This window comes from Periophthalmus magnuspinnatus, chromosome 19, assembly GCF_009829125.3.
Source record: "Periophthalmus magnuspinnatus isolate fPerMag1 chromosome 19, fPerMag1.2.pri, whole genome shotgun sequence".
Classification (NCBI taxonomy): domain Eukaryota; kingdom Metazoa; phylum Chordata; class Actinopteri; order Gobiiformes; family Gobiidae; genus Periophthalmus; species Periophthalmus magnuspinnatus.
This window is the reverse complement of record NC_047144.1, coordinates 8,122,212-8,137,836: the sequence shown is the minus strand read 5'-3', so window position 1 is coordinate 8,137,836 and position 15,625 is coordinate 8,122,212. Positions and strand designations below refer to the sequence as shown.

Below are 15,625 nucleotides of genomic sequence, written 5' to 3'. Positions count from 1 at the left end.
CTGCACCAAATTCAGAACTAAGGCATTATTCCACAGTTTCAGCCTTTCTATTGTACACTTTTCATACACACAATTCATTACAGACACTGCAAGGCCACATCCACAAAACAAAGCTTTTAAATGAGCCAGTTTTCCTGCGCGGCGGCCATTACTGTTTCTATAGCGACCTGTTGCTCATCTCAAGGGTTACCAAGGACAACCTTTAAGTGTGTCTCTCTGCAGACCGGTCTAGCTGCAGTTTGTGTGTTTAGCAGCAAAGGCACATGACAGTTGACAATGACCAGGCCCTGATTTCTGGAGTCCATTGCATTTTGCCACTAGACCTCTTTGTCTTCATGCTATTGTATACTCTAAACACTGTCTAAATAATGGACTAGGGCAGTGTAACTTATAAATATAACACAAACATTTGTTGTTCAAAAAATGTAATATGATACATCTTTATGATGATTTAAAAATGTCTTAGTCAGCATAGAGTGTATATCTGTGTGTCAAGCTATTATCTCTTATTGGGCCCGATAGCTGTGATGCTTTTGTATTATTAGAGATTAAACAGAATAATGGAGCGGACTGGAATCCAAATAGTGAAAGTGGCAGGTGATCAATGCCTTGTACCTACTGCAAGCCTTTCTTCTTATTTTTGAAAGTTTGAACCACAATTTTTGAGAATTTTGAGAATCTATGACGGTTAATGGGGATCGGGGGGCAGATAATTTTTGCCAATAATAGATGTGTTTTATAATAAAGCAATATCTATGGTCTTGTAACTAATATATATGATCAGGTTCAATATTGTGGGTGTTTTGGATATTTTTTATGCACATTGATGAAGCGAAACTGGCTCTTATTGCCCCCCATCTGGAATCATGACATCATCACATTCTCAAGTATGAAAGTCACCAAATAGCTTTCATTCTCCTCATTGTGCAGAATGTAAAGTCATGTTAGTATTGCATTATATATGACCTAGGACTGTCAGATTTTTCCCCCTAGTGTCAATATTTTTTAAGATTAAAGTGGATCTCTCCTGAGTAGTTTTAGAATGGTTTAATTCAGAACAATGAGAACAATGCATAGATTTAATATCGTCACAATCAGTCCTCCGTAAGTATAAGACAACATGTTAAAATTGTTCATTCTTTCTCCAGAACGGCAACTGGCCAACAGCATGACCAGCAGCACTCTCCCTCCCAGTGTCAGTGGCATCGGTAAAGAGCTGGCTGACCTCCGACCTCTGGTGCAGTTTCCAGAAGAAATCGCATGTATCCTCACCGAGCAGGAGCAGCAGCTATACCAAAGGGTGAGTACTTTAAATGGCAAATATAAAATCTGAGACAAAAACAAAAACATTATATTTGACACAGTGCGTATGTGTTTGCAGGTATTTCCCTTGGACTACCTCTGTTTCCTCACTCGAGACCTGGGCAGTCCCGAGTGTCAGGCTAAACGCCACCCCAACCTCAAAGCCACACTGTCTGCACCCTCCATGCCTACCCAGAATGCCATGCGCGCTAACGCTGTGGAGGACCTGGTTGCACGCTTCAACGAGGTACGGCGTAAACATTTCACTGAAGTTTACAGACCAAATAAAAATCACAGCATGCCAGTAGCAATTTGGAACTTTTGTGTTTAAAGGCGCACTATGTAAGTTTTCTGGTGGTGAATCTGCTGCCTGTTGTCTCCATGGAGATGTTATAGCTTTGCCTACAATGCTCCACAGTATGGCATTACATTTCTCTATAGAGACTCCATCCTGCCAAGTTACAGGTGAGATCTGAGAGGCGATCCCGCTCACAAAAAGAATACATGTTTTCAGTGTTGAGTAAAAAAAACAAACAAACAGTAATTACATAAATACTTGCCTAGAATGTAGTATTAAATGTATCTATCTAGTATCAGACCCACCACCAGGTAATACACATAGCATCTAATTGCTTGAAAAGTTGTTTTACAGTGTAGAACGTCATGTTAATATTTGCGGAGCCAGTCAAATTGAATGGTTAATAGGTGAAATGCATGTTTTTATGAGCACTGACTAAAAGCATCACAACACTTCAGGCTATGAAAGAGAAAGTGAAGATCAGATTATGAGTGGGAATGATGTCATCTTTAAGTTGCGTGCCGTTAACATCAGCTGGTTTTCATTTAAGTCAGCGAGGGGAAAGACACACTTTTGGTAATGTGTATGCAACCTTATATGGACACACTGAAACCTGAGTCGAATGATAACCGCAGCGCTTTGAGAAGAAGTAGTTTTAAAGATTTTATACCTCGTTGATGTTCGAACGTATCGCACGATGGTTCGGATGATTGTGAGTTATAGCTGCGCATGCTACAGTCCTGTGGTAATGCGTTCCAGTTTTAGTGTAGTGGACGTTTTAAGTGCCTCTTGTGAATGGCGTCACTTTTCCTGACTCCAACCAGTCTTTAAGGATGTTCCATCATAATTCTTAATACTTGGATGATTTTTGATAAACTGTGTGTACACATTTTCAACCCTTGTATGGAAATAAATTATAATGTGATTAGAAACAGTCCTTGCAAGCTGTATAAAGTGTTTAGCTGTAACACGCAGTGAAGTTTGGAGTTTCCTATCAACCTTGGTTATGTAATGCATGAATCAAGGAGAAACTTTTGGCTTGGTCCAACTCGTACACACACACAGAGGAGGCAGACAGACGGGCAGACAGATGGACATCCAGATCAAAGGCGATCAACTTGTACCAGGCTCAAGATATGTGCCCGCATTTCAAAGTCTTATCAGCCTTTCTTTTTACTATTTCTACACTCTGCATTTGATCATAGCTTCCTCTCCTTCATTAACACTCTGTCACTTTTGTTTGTCTTTGCCACATAAACCCTGTGCAGTCATGGCCACTATCTGGAATATCACAAGTGATGCCAGCGCCTTGATCTTGTGCATTTTAAAAAGCCATATTACAGATAGGCTGAATGGTTTTAATGGTGAGTGTAATTTAACCCAGCGCAGGATTGAGTAGTTTTCCCATCATGTCATATCAGCAGAGGTCACTGATGCTCTTCTGGATGGGAACAGAAGGAACAGGAATTACTACAGGGTTAAGAATTCAACTTGAACTTTTCTTATTGGTGTGTCACTTTACGTACAGTATGTTTATACCTTCTCTTAGATGTAAAGTCACATAATTCTATGTCTTCTAATCTAGTGATGGGCTATCTGTCTTTTCAAAGATTTGCTTTATTTGGATCAGCTCCCAATAGAGCTCTTATGGCTCCCAAGCATCCCCCTATTTATTACCATTCTGAACATTTTAATTGTAGGTTGTGGCTTATAATTATTTTTATTAATTTGTTCACCTGGCCCTTTCCAAAATCTCTCGAGACCATATTACTTAAAATGATTTTTGAAGGCAGTAATCAGTAGTTTAATGCAACTGATGCCCATCAAATTATGTTTCAGTTCTTATTTTGTGGGTTTTAGCAGTTCTGAATGAGCAGAAACGGCTGAAGATGAATCTAACGGCCCATTACTAGTCTAATCTTAAATTGGACATTTTGATGACACCCTTCTTTGTTTGAATACAATCTGAAAATATAAACTTTTGTTTCCTTTCCTTAAACTTCAGGGCTATTTTCTGTTGCCTTTTCTAAATTGGACAGATATATTTTACAAACCGTTAATTTATATCCGTTAGAATAGACAATGTGTTTGTGTTTCACAGTGCAGTCTAATCATGCTTACATAAAACACACATATGTGGGGACTTGGTCATATTGTGTGTGTCCTGTTGCATGCTGCACCTTTGTGTCTTTATTTAGTCACTGTTAAATTGCTCTGGGGGTTGTGCTGATCCTTACATAACTGTGTAATAGATCTGGGGCCAGGGGGATGTTTTGGAGCCTGAGAGGGGTTAGTGAGTTTTGAGGCTGTGTATGGACAGTATGTGCATAGAACCTATTGTAACAATCGTCTGAAATCGGACTCTCTTCTCTCAGTCTGGTGCATAGGCCCTATGACAGAAAGTGATAAAGGAGCTGACCTGTATCTGTTTTTGCTGGCTCGGTTGTAGTTTGCGCGTGCTCAAGGGCAGTCAGAGCCGCGACAAAGCACAGCCGCTGGGTATCTGATCTCATTCTTTCTGGACTGTGTCACCATGTGGTCAGCGGGCAAACCTCTGTGCATATACTGCGTCTTAGACACAGGTGCAGGTATCAGAGGCATGACGCAACCTAGGAGGTCAATGAGAACACTACTTTTTAATGATGGAACTGAAATGACTTATAATAAACTCTACCAACCCTGTAAATGGGGGTAGATGATACAGACAAAAATACATTATCTTGGTATTTTTTGGGATTATCTAGTTGACAATATTCAGACGATATGACGGTGTAATGTTAATGTCTTTGTTGAGGTTCAAGTATCACACAAAATGTGAACAGACTGTAAAATCAACAAAAGTGCATTTTATACCATTATTCAATAACACTGCAAGTTCAGTAGTTTTATACTATATACACAATATTCAAATTTTGCATATCTTTGTAAACTTTGTAAACAAAACAACTTCACCCGTCAATTGATTGACACTGGAACAATTGCTGAATGTCTTATCTGAATCACTGCATTACTAATAAGGATTTAGCATGTAGGATTTATTTGCTGTAGTGTATTCACAGACATAAACTTAATCATTTTGCATTTAGATGTACTTTTAAATGTTAATATACCTTTAGGTCAGTTCATGGGTGACATGGCTGGTTCTCACAGCAAGTTCAATGGAGGAGAAGAGAGAGGTTTTCTCCTATCTGGTGCATGTGGCCAAGTCCTGTTGGAACATGGGCAACTACAATGGCGTCATGGAGTTTCTCGCAGGGCTAAGGTATCACAACTTTCACCTAACTTAAAAATAAAACATTTTTAATAATTTGGTAAAATAATTCTCTTTAAAATACTGTTCTGTTGCGGGGTAGGTCTCGTAAGGTTCTTAAAATGTGGCAGTTTATGGACCAGTCAGATATAGAAACCATGAGAAGCCTGAAGGACGCCATGGCACAGCACGAGACTTCATTGGAGTACAAGAAGGTGTTGACCAGAGCTCTCAATATACCTGGTTGCAAGGTAAGTTGAGCTCTATGTTACTGTAATTAGGGCTATGCAATCAAATCGAGATCCAATAGAGCGGTCTACCACCAGTCAGTCCTAAAAGTCCTCCAAGCCAAATGAGAATCAGGCTTGTGGAGATGCAAGAGTAGATTAAGGTGCATGTGTTTCTGCTCACTAAGAGGAAAACAAAGTACTAATTTCAGGATATATCATATTTTTCAGGTGGTACCATTCTGTGGAGTTTTTCTGAAGGAGATCAGTGATGCTTTAGACGGGACGGCAAGTATCATCAGCCTTAAACAAGATACCACAGAGGACTCACTGGAGGTACGCACACAAACCCTCTTAACCTAAATAATAACAGGATAATGTAGCATTCTGGTGTAGGAAGGAAACATGCTGAATTTCTTCTGGTTGTTAATTTTCTGAACGTAAGCACTACTGTAACCTATGCCAAAACAAGAGGAAAACAACAGCAGTCTCAACGCACTAGGGCCAGTGTCCAAAACAGACCAGAAACGAACAGAACCTTCACATCAACTTGTCGGCATAGCAACCAAGTCTAACATACAAAAGCAGTGACATTAACAACAACACGTAACATTTACAAGAACAAGAAATGATGTCAACTCTGAATATCAGATCATTACAATCATTTTATAGTAAATATTGTGCTGATAAGATACTGGAGGAGCGTAGTCTAGTTTTTGGTCCAGTCTTATTTGTTTATTTTGCTTCCTCTGTACAGTTTGTGTCTGACTACAGCGGCCAACAGAACTTCATGTCTCGTTCTGGGCCAGACGGACTGCACGTTCCTGAAAAAGAAGCAACAGTCAGCAACATACTACAAATCATCCGGTACTAATATTTTTTTTATTTTGCCGTTATTATAATTTTTTTACCAAATCCTCCGTCTCTGATTAGTTTTACTGTGTTTCTAGGTCTTGTAATCGGAGTTTGGAAGCAGAGGACCCAGATGACGCGTCAATCGGTGGTTCTTCTGGTCCATCAATGACATCAAGAACCAACTCCTTCAAGGACTACAACCGCAATCAGTCAGTCCACTTATGTTTTATTTTGTGAAATGTGTATATATTTTTCCCGATCAATCTGATGAATCGTACAAAGTGTCTAATTTCTTGTGGTTTGTCCATAAAACGCCTATGAAGATCTTTTAAACGGACAGGAAGTTGTCAGTAACCCCCTCTCTTTATTTTATTGTTCTTGGAATGTACTTGAAGAAGCCTGGATAATTTTTACTCTATCTGATTTTTTTTTTCCACATGTAATTTTTCAGCGGCTGAGGTTGGAGGTGATTAGATAACGATCTTTCTTTCTGAAGGAAGTTTATAAATGTTTTTTATGGTTCTTGTATCTGTTAGAAATGACTCATGTAGAAGTATCTTTAAAACACACCTAAAATAGTAGAGACTGGAAAAGCTCTACATAAGACTAATTCCTTATTCTTTGCCATGTCATTTAATCTTCATCAGTATCATTATTATATTAATTATGAATAAACATCACTGTTCTTCCCATTGTTCCCTCTTCCACTTTAGTTCCTGTTCATTTAGGACCCCACCAGATTCAAGCCGTGTCTTGTAAGTGGTTTAGCTAAAATGGCTATTTCATTATTGCATAGATTTAATTTGATTTAGAATGCCGTTTGATTAATTACAGTTGGAAAAAGCATGATGTATTTGCTTGTTCAGTCACTGCTTAAGAGCCCAGTGTATTTGATTTTTTCTGTTTGTGCTTTTCTTTGGTTTTATTGCATTTTTAGCAAAGCACTGGGAAAAAAATATGCATGGTGGATTTTATTCCTAAATGAAAATGTCAAAATGACACTTTTTTATCTCAATGCACAGATTCATGGTGGGAGATTTGTCCGACTCAGAAAATGACTTGTCTTCAGAACCTGTGTCAAAGGACGGGGACTGTCAGAGCAGTGAGGATGCACACAAAGCCTTCAGCCACAACACAGAGCTCATTCCCTGGTAAGAAATCATTAAAAATAAAATAAAAAGGTGGTAATTAAACTCACTAAATAAACATGTCTCCCTCTCCAGGTATGTGCTGTCCTTACAACCTGATATTCATCAGTTTTTGCTACAAGGAGCCACAGTGATCCACTATGACCAGGACAGCCACATCACCGCACGCTGCGTCCTGCGACTCCAGCCCGACAATGTCACACTCACCTGGGGTACTTACACAGGGCTGTCTATTTAAGCTACAACCTTGTCCATCAACATACTTTTCTTAAAACCATGTAACGTTTCTGGTAGAGGGTCCATCACCTGCTTGTCTCCATAGAGATGTTACTGCTTTGCCTGGAATGTTCCACAATATGGCATTAAACATCTAACTTGCATTTATTCAACTACAGGTGTTTTAATTACTAAAAATACCTTGACATGCATTCTTACTGAGAGCAGGCCCACCTCTCCACAGATCTGACCTGAGATTGTCATCTACATTACAGGCAAGACAAAGAAATAAATTCTCCATGGAGACAAGCAGGTGGCAGACCCTTCACCAGAAGTTACACCTTTAGTGGAAATGTGAGACTGTAGTGCAGTTTTTTATAGTTTAAACAATATCGTTGTCCAGCTTTTCCTGCTGTAAAACTCTGTATACACGCAATGTCAGCTCCAATACAGGCAGTGTAAACTACTTGTAAATGTGCCGACACTGCTCCATTTCCTCTGCTTTTACTGCATTTGAAACATCTCATAAATGTGCTGAATTACGACAGGTAAGCCTCCGAGTGGTGGGGGCTTTTCGCCTGAGCACCCCTTTGGATCAGGACACACTATTGCAGTAGGACTAGCAGAAGGCCTTTTGGACCTAGCAGTTGTCAAGGTCTGTGATCCTTACATTTACACTGTGAAATGCCAGTGATAATGCCTCTGGAGTAATGTTTTTGTTTGTTCTGATGTGAATGCACAGGCGGTGTTCATGGGTCACCAGGGCATCGACATACATGGAGTGTGTGTACAGAACAAGCTGAGTCAGATGAATGTGGAGGAGAATGGTCTGAGCCTCCTCTATGGGCTCGGCACCACTGACAACAGGTTAGACATTTCACAGCAAGTCACGTATAGATAGGACTGGATGAAGGCAAAATAATAACTAGTAATTATCAATTTTAGGTTGATTTGCTGTATTTAGTCAATTGAATCCACTTTTTGTCCTCCTTTGGGTTAGTACTTCTTTATAACTAATATAACAATTGTGTTGTCTCTTTTTCAACCTGGATTAGCACTAATAAAGACCAAAAATAGGCCAAACTTTACTTGCTGTGAAAAGTCATAGAACCAATCAACTGAGTGTCTGTAAGAAAACTGTAAAAACAATAAGAAAACAAGTATTAAAGTATATTTTTGTTCATATCGCCCACCCCCATCACACATGTCAAAGTGTAGGTTTATTGCAAGGATTTTTCAACTTAAATTACCTATCTCTCCATCAGACTCCTGCACTTTGTTGCCCCTAAGAACACTGCACAAATGCTGTATAAAGGCTTGTCAGAGCTGGTAAATGCCATCAGAAAATTAAAGAAGTTTCCTGATCAAAGACTGCAATGGCTACGCAGGCAATACGTCAGTCTGTATCAGGTAAACTATAAGGTTTTGCTTACTTTTCACTTCCACTCTTTATGTCAATGTATTGATTAATAGATGCTGAGAAACGCATACCTTTTTGATAGGAGGATGGCAGGCATGAGGGTCCTACTTTAGCCCAGGCCATTGAGCTGTTCGGAGGAAGGCGGTGGAACATGGGCTCTGGGGGAGTGGAGAAAACGGCCGCACAGAAAAACAGTCCTCTGGGAATCAATGAAAAGGCCAAGAAGAAGAAGAAGGTCTTAGTGCGGGTCAGTGCTGTTCATTTCACACCACATTTGGCTCGTGTTTTGGACCATTTGCTCACTCTCTTCTCCTCTGTCTTCCTCTCTCCGCTCACTGTACGGCCGGCTGCTGACGGATGGCTCTCTTATCTGTAAATTGCGTGTACCACTTACACAGGGAGACAGTGGAGACGCTACAGATGATGAAATGGTTTCCAGGAAAACTCGCAGCTGTAAGGAGGGATTGTATCGAAACGGTCCCGAGTCAGAGAGTGTGGACCAAGAAGATCCAGGTAAAAATGGTCAAAGTTAAGGTTGTAACAGTGCTCTGTGCAACTTTTCTGTTTTTTTTTTTCATGGAGATGTTATTACTTTGCCTGGAATGTTCCACAGTTTGATGCCATATTGTGGAACAGTTCCAGACAACACAGTAATATTTCTATGGAGGCTGAAAACGTTACTTGGTACACCTGTAAATGAACATAATTTCCTTACCTCACAGAGGATGGCTTCCCCGGACCCTTCTCTCTCTCATCCAGTCGGAGTCCTGGGTTGTTGGTGTCTTCTTCCTCTTCATCCTCTTCTTCCAGTATGACCGGGGCCAGCCAGTCCCGGCCACAGTCCTCCCCGATCCTGTCAGGAAGCACCAAGTCACAACCTGGGTATGTGGGACAAAGTCACATCAGTTATTATTTTCTATTTAGATCAATCCTAACATGTGTAAGTTTAATCTAAAAGTACAAACGGAATAATTTTTTTTCCCTATTGTTGCTGCAGGGCATGGAGCAGTCGGTCGTGGCATGGCCGAGGAAAAGGTTGTTTCAAAGGCTTCCAAAACCTGATGATTTCTGACAGCACCATGAGCTTCATCGAATTTGTGGAGCTTTTCAAATCCTTTAGGTGAATACCACAGTTATTATGGTGATGGTATAAAATATATAGTTTTATGTTTTCTAAAGCTTGTGTTTAGAAAGCTGACAAGTTTTGTAAACCGTTTTTATTTACAAATGTTGAAAATATTTGTCAAATATTTCTCATGTCACTCCCTTTTGATATAACTCCTTTGTCTTTATCAACAAGTCAGTATGATAAAACAAATAAACCAAATGCTTTCCAAAGCTATCATGTCTGGGAGATTTTCCAAAGGATCTTCACTAAAATATTTAGCTTCTGTTTTCTCTGTCAGAAGAAAGGGAGCTGCTTTTTCATGATAAGCAATGGATTATTTTCATACCAATCATTCTACATTTTTAAGATTGTATTGTTTCCCTACTGTGCTGTTTTCGCTACTATTCAGGCTATTGTGATAAATAGACAAATAAGGACTTTTTATTTTATGCTCATAGTTTTAACAATGTGGAGCTTTCCAGTTTTGTTAAAGGAAGAAAACGTTTTGATATTTTGTTGTGAACATAATAAATAATTAGATTTCTGCCTCCGTTCGTTTGCAGCATCCGTAGCAGGAAGGACCTGAAGGAGCTGTTTGACACTTTTGCGATCCCCTGCAGTCGCTCAGGTCCGGAGTCTGCACCTCTTTACACAAACCTCAAGATAGACGACAAAGACACAGGCACACAGCCAGACCTCGGTACAATCTGCACACTTGTTGATAATAGAGACAAATACATCTAAACAGTATTCCTTAACTTTAATGCTTTCCTTCACTCCTCAGACTTACTCACCAGGAACGGCTCGGATTTGGGTTTGTTTATCCGGACCAGACAGCTCATGTCGGACAACCAGAAGCAGATCTCCGACGCCATCGCAGCGGCCAGCATCGTGACCAACGGCACCGGGGTGGAGAACGCCTCTCTGGGGGTCCTGGGACTGTCCATCCTTCAGCTCAATGATTTTTTAGTAAACTGTCAGAAAGAACACCTTAGCTATGACGAGATTCTCAGTATTATTCAGGTTGGACAATGCAGAATGGTAATAATATACTATTGCTACTACTGACATTAATAAAATCTGTTACTTATTTGTTATTGCAGAAATTTGAACCCTCTGTGAGTATGAGACAAATGGGATGGATGTCGTTTGAAGGATTTGCAAGGTATGTAGAAAAGTTCTACTTAACTAAATAGTATGATCATATTACTAAGATTTATGTTCACGATAGGTATTTAATGGACAAAGATAACTTTGCTTCAAGAAATGAGGAATCCCAGATAAATCCAGAGGAGCTGCAGTATCCACTATCGTACTATTACATTGAATCTTCTCACAACACGTACCTGACCGGACACCAGCTCAAAGGAGAGTCCTCTGTAGAGCTTTACAGTCAGGTATGCTGCTATGTCGAACAAGACATGTTTTATTGTTTTTATGTTTTATGTTGGCGCTTATAGAAATGCCTTCTCCAGGTTTTACTGCAGGGCTGTCGGAGCGTTGAGTTGGACTGTTGGGATGGGGATGATGGGATGCCAGTAATCTATCACGGGCACACACTCACGACCAAGATTCCTTTTAAGGTATGAACTCCCTTGCCTAATTAGAAAATAAACGTGATAAACACAATTTTCTTTCAGGTATTTTAAAGTAATGCATTTCATATGGCTTATATCCCTCTGTCTTTAACAATTATCTACTTGCTTTCCCATTATAGGATGTGGTAGAAGCAGTAAACCGCTCTGCATTCATCACCTCTGACATGCCGGTCATACTGTCCATAGAGAATCACTGCTCCCTCCCTCAACAGCGCAAGATGGCCGAGATATTTAAGGTAAAAATAACAGACCTTTTGTTTTCATTTCAAGGCTGAAATTTCATGAGTTTAGTTAAAACATGCAGGACACTGACGGGAGCACATATTTTAGCATGACTAATACATCTTCAGATATCATTGGGATTTTATATGATGAAATTTCCTGACATGCCCATCCTCCCAAAGGAGCAGCAAAGGAGAAATGTCTTTCATTTCAGCACGTCTCAGTGCCTCTGGTCATCCTGTGTTGTGTGTTGTTTGTTTTTGAAAAATATAAACACATTTCCAAACACTTTCGTATGTGGTGCATTTATTTATAGTGGTTCAGTTTGAAGCCTTTTTTTTCCATTAGAGGACTAACTAGAGCTGCATAATTAATTGCAATAATAATAATTAATTTTATATGTATTTATATTGGTGTTAAATGGTGTTTGCCAAAACTGGAACCCATATTTTGATCAAGACATGATTTCACTATTTTACTCCATAGAATCATACATACAGTACATTTTTCCAATTTGCTTTTTCAACTTTTTAATATTTCTGTCTAAATCCAAGACGGTGTTTGGAGATCGTCTTGTGACCCGTTTCCTTTTTGAGAGCGACTTCAGTGATGACCCCCACCTACCTTCACCGTGGCAACTCAGGGGCAAGATCCTGCTGAAAAACAAAAAGCTCAAAGCCCACCAGGCGCCTGTGGACATCCTCAAGCAGAAGGTTGATCAAACATCCACACTCACTTATCCATAATTCATGTGTATTATTATGAGCTTGTACAGGCACTTTCAAACTGCACTGGTTCATAGAATATTTAACAGTCTTCATAAAAGTGCTGTCAAACATTAATTATGAATGCACATCCATAGCACAATTTCCTCTCAGTTTACGGCGTAGCACTAACAAAACGTACCGCATTGTTTACACTTAGGAAGTTGTATATATCCACTTTATGGACAGAGAGATTATAGCTAGATTGTGGTTTGCCTTTCTAAATATTTGTACTCCTGTGTCACTTTACAGGCTCACCAGCTTGCCCATATGCAAGCTCAGGCCAGCAACGGCTCACAAGGCATCCCATCGCATGGCAACCACACAAATGAGGAAGATGAAGAGGAGGAGGACGAGTACGATTACGACTATGAGTCTTTATCAGATGGTGAGAACTGTACAGTACACTACATTGACTCCTGAGCTGTATTTCCTGATTTCTACTCTTCTTTTTCGGATGTTGATACTTAACTCCCACTACTTTCTCCTCTGTTGCCTATTTTCCACTTAGCTGATGTCCTTTCAGCCTCTACTGCCTCCTATGGCCTTGAAGGTAAATGCATGCTTTGGTGCAGTTTCTGACTTTCGTATTTTGAAATAAATGTATTGGTTGTCCCTCAAACCTAAATACTACAGTAACAAGTGTGTGTTCATGTGCTTTGGTTTGAACATTTTGTGCGTTTACTGCATGTTATTGTTGGGTGTAAAGTTTTGGGAGCTTTTTTATTCAGAACTTTTGCCTTAACTGTTAAAGGTGCATTACGTAACTTTTTTAGTAGAAAGTTTTTTTGGGTTTTTTTGTTGTTGTTTTTTTTGCAGTAAAAACATAAGTAACTGAAGAAATGTAAAATGGATCATTTTAATGCCATAGTGTGGAACATTCCAGGCACCATCTCTATGGAGGCAAGCAGGTAGCAGACGCTCCACCAAAGTTGCATCATGCACCTTTAAACTGTACACACCAATTACTGTTGCAAATATATAGTGAAATGATGTGGTTGTTGGTGCAGTGCTGCTTTACACTGATCCATGAACTTAAGCTTTTTCTGTTGTTGTTTGTCCTGTTTGTTGCCATTGTTTCTGATGTGTGATTATGGTGGAGTGAGCCCTTTTGTTTTATAAGTTTAGGGACAGATAACCTCTCATCTTTACGTATTCTGATCTCGAGGCTCAGTTTCTCCCACGCAAACAGCACCTCCTGCTCTGCTCCTTTTGACTGTATTTGTCTATGACCTCGCCCGTGGCTGGGCAGACTCATCAGGGAAGCAAAACAAAAGCCATCTGGTTTCTCAGGCCCCGCGCTGCCCCTATGCTCAAACACAGACCAGGGGAAAGCACCAGGGCCCGCACAATCCCACAGCATCGTCCCAACGTGCTATCTCACAAGAAGAATAGAATAGCATTTTGTTTTATTATGATATTCATTTGATGCTATTGTGAAGCTTCACTGTTTAAAGCAGACTTTATATATAGTTTGACTGTTCTTTTATTTATCTGTGTGAGTAGGGTGGGTCATAAAATAATATAATTGTAAAGCTAGCCTTGGTTAGAACACAATTTCTACTTGATCACAGTTCATGTAAACTTAGTATCTTTACATTGCCTTTAAGAGGAAATAATAAGTAATCTGTTTCTTCTGAAAGTTCACAATTACTGCAACCTGTTAAGTCAACTAGTCACTCAGAACATTGTTGTGTATGGTCAAAGAGTCTTTGTTTGAGGATAGAGCTACATTCAAGATAATATTAAGATATGGCAATGTTACCAAAATAGCATATTGTCACAGGAATGAGATCTTGATTTGGTTTTCATCATATATATCATATTGCCCTGCCCTACTTTGTGATTACCATTCTTGAACATAATACTAGTAACTGCCCCCTTTATCCTAGTAATAAAAATGACCCTTTTTGCGTTTGCTCATTTAAAGACTTTTTAAATTCTAAAAGCATAATATACTAACAAAGTAATACGTGTGTGCAGATAATATCCTGGATGACAAACCAGAGGGGAAGAGCCCTGCAGAAAAAGACGAGCATCCAGTTGAGGAAATGCCCAAGAGGAAAAAGGCCGACAGCACGAGCCAGAGTAAAGGAAAGGTAATAGAGACGTCACCGATGACTGTAGCTGTTTAGATACTGTGTTTGTAATAACTAATCTTTTTAAATGGTTACACCATTATTGTTTGGGTTTCTCAGCAGGTGTTTGACATGGAGCTAGGAGAGGAGTTTTACCTGCCTCAGAATAAGAAGGAGAGTCGGCAGATCGCACAGGAGCTCTCAGATCTGGTCATCTACTGCCAGGCCATTAAGTTTCCTGGTAACAATCCTCCACTTTCACTTTGTTACAGTCCCTTTTACACAATACTATTTTAACAATGGGTGATAAATCTCAAGTAGTACAAACATTGATGTGGAGTTGGTTTTAAGACTTCAAATCCTTCTCATGGTTTCATTGTTCTGACACATTTTGTATTCCAGCGTTTAATCCCTCTGCCACAATAGACACTCACCATGGAGATGAATATTGTCTTCACTAAAAGAGTGTTAGTGTGTATTTATGTATGTATGTGTATATATGTATATATATATATATATATATATATATGAAAATGCCTTGCAAAGTGATAGAACCAAACTATAAAATGTATCTTGTACAAGCAGCTTTAGTTTGATTCTTTGATTCCAGGGATTTGTACATGGATGTGAAAGCAGTAGAGTAAACATAAACATGTAATTATAGATGCATAGTGAGACCATTGTAATTAAGAAATTATATTATTTTCTGTATTGTTGATCGCCTTCTGTGACTTGTTTGTGGTTGCTCAGGCCTGTCCACTCTGTCTCCGACTGGGTCCAGCCGAGGGAAGGACCGGGGGAAGAGCAGGAAGTCCATATTTGGAACCGCTCCCACTCGCTGCAGCACAACAGGGGAGGTCGTGGCACAGAACCGCACCCCTGGGAAAGGTAGGAAAGGCCAGGGTCCCATAATATTTCCATGTGCTATAAAACTGTGGAAAGTTTTACCCTTTTAACTTAAAGGATGAGTGAAAATGGACGCAAGTCTGATGTAGACTTGGTTTTGTCCTTTTCTAGTTCAGGTCTATTATGTTTAGTTCCAGGTTTAGTCCCCAATTTTGATGAGGTCTGACTACGTCATTAGTCGTTTACTCACTACATGGTTAATAGTTTAGGCTTGTCTGCATGAAATTAAATGT

At 39.6% G+C, this 15,625-nt stretch overlaps 1 protein-coding gene across 11 annotated transcripts in view; it reads left to right on the top strand.

The window, feature by feature from the left end:
• plce1 (phospholipase C, epsilon 1) overlaps nucleotides 1–15,625 on the top strand; it is a 56,150-nt gene that overhangs the window by 34,237 nt on the left and 6,288 nt on the right. For 4 of the 11 annotated variants that reach the window (XM_055229454.1, XM_055229462.1, XM_055229463.1 and 1 more), the window contains 29 exons: nucleotides 1,149–1,300; nucleotides 1,382–1,549; nucleotides 4,717–4,862; nucleotides 4,954–5,101; nucleotides 5,309–5,413; nucleotides 5,835–5,944; nucleotides 6,028–6,141; nucleotides 6,646–6,687; nucleotides 6,955–7,083; nucleotides 7,156–7,292; nucleotides 7,845–7,951; nucleotides 8,039–8,163; nucleotides 8,562–8,706; nucleotides 8,799–8,963; nucleotides 9,115–9,229; nucleotides 9,439–9,598; nucleotides 9,714–9,836; nucleotides 10,388–10,524; nucleotides 10,609–10,847; nucleotides 10,928–10,989; nucleotides 11,056–11,221; nucleotides 11,300–11,407; nucleotides 11,542–11,658; nucleotides 12,199–12,357; nucleotides 12,661–12,796; nucleotides 12,920–12,961; nucleotides 14,392–14,507; nucleotides 14,607–14,727; nucleotides 15,237–15,374. In XM_055229454.1, coding sequence (XP_055085429.1) covers nucleotides 1,149–1,300; nucleotides 1,382–1,549; nucleotides 4,717–4,862; nucleotides 4,954–5,101; nucleotides 5,309–5,413; nucleotides 5,835–5,944; nucleotides 6,028–6,141; nucleotides 6,646–6,687; nucleotides 6,955–7,083; nucleotides 7,156–7,292; nucleotides 7,845–7,951; nucleotides 8,039–8,163; nucleotides 8,562–8,706; nucleotides 8,799–8,963; nucleotides 9,115–9,229; nucleotides 9,439–9,598; nucleotides 9,714–9,836; nucleotides 10,388–10,524; nucleotides 10,609–10,847; nucleotides 10,928–10,989; nucleotides 11,056–11,221; nucleotides 11,300–11,407; nucleotides 11,542–11,658; nucleotides 12,199–12,357; nucleotides 12,661–12,796; nucleotides 12,920–12,961; nucleotides 14,392–14,507; nucleotides 14,607–14,727; nucleotides 15,237–15,374 — 3,732 coding nt within the window. The remainder of the gene's footprint in view (nucleotides 1–1,148; nucleotides 1,301–1,381; nucleotides 1,550–4,716; nucleotides 4,863–4,953; nucleotides 5,102–5,308; nucleotides 5,414–5,834; nucleotides 5,945–6,027; nucleotides 6,142–6,645; nucleotides 6,688–6,954; nucleotides 7,084–7,155; nucleotides 7,293–7,844; nucleotides 7,952–8,038; nucleotides 8,164–8,561; nucleotides 8,707–8,798; nucleotides 8,964–9,114; nucleotides 9,230–9,438; nucleotides 9,599–9,713; nucleotides 9,837–10,387; nucleotides 10,525–10,608; nucleotides 10,848–10,927; nucleotides 10,990–11,055; nucleotides 11,222–11,299; nucleotides 11,408–11,541; nucleotides 11,659–12,198; nucleotides 12,358–12,660; nucleotides 12,797–12,919; nucleotides 12,962–14,391; nucleotides 14,508–14,606; nucleotides 14,728–15,236; nucleotides 15,375–15,625) is intronic. The other 7 variants (XM_055229455.1, XM_055229458.1, XM_055229456.1 and 4 more) reach the window with 7 other exon arrangements.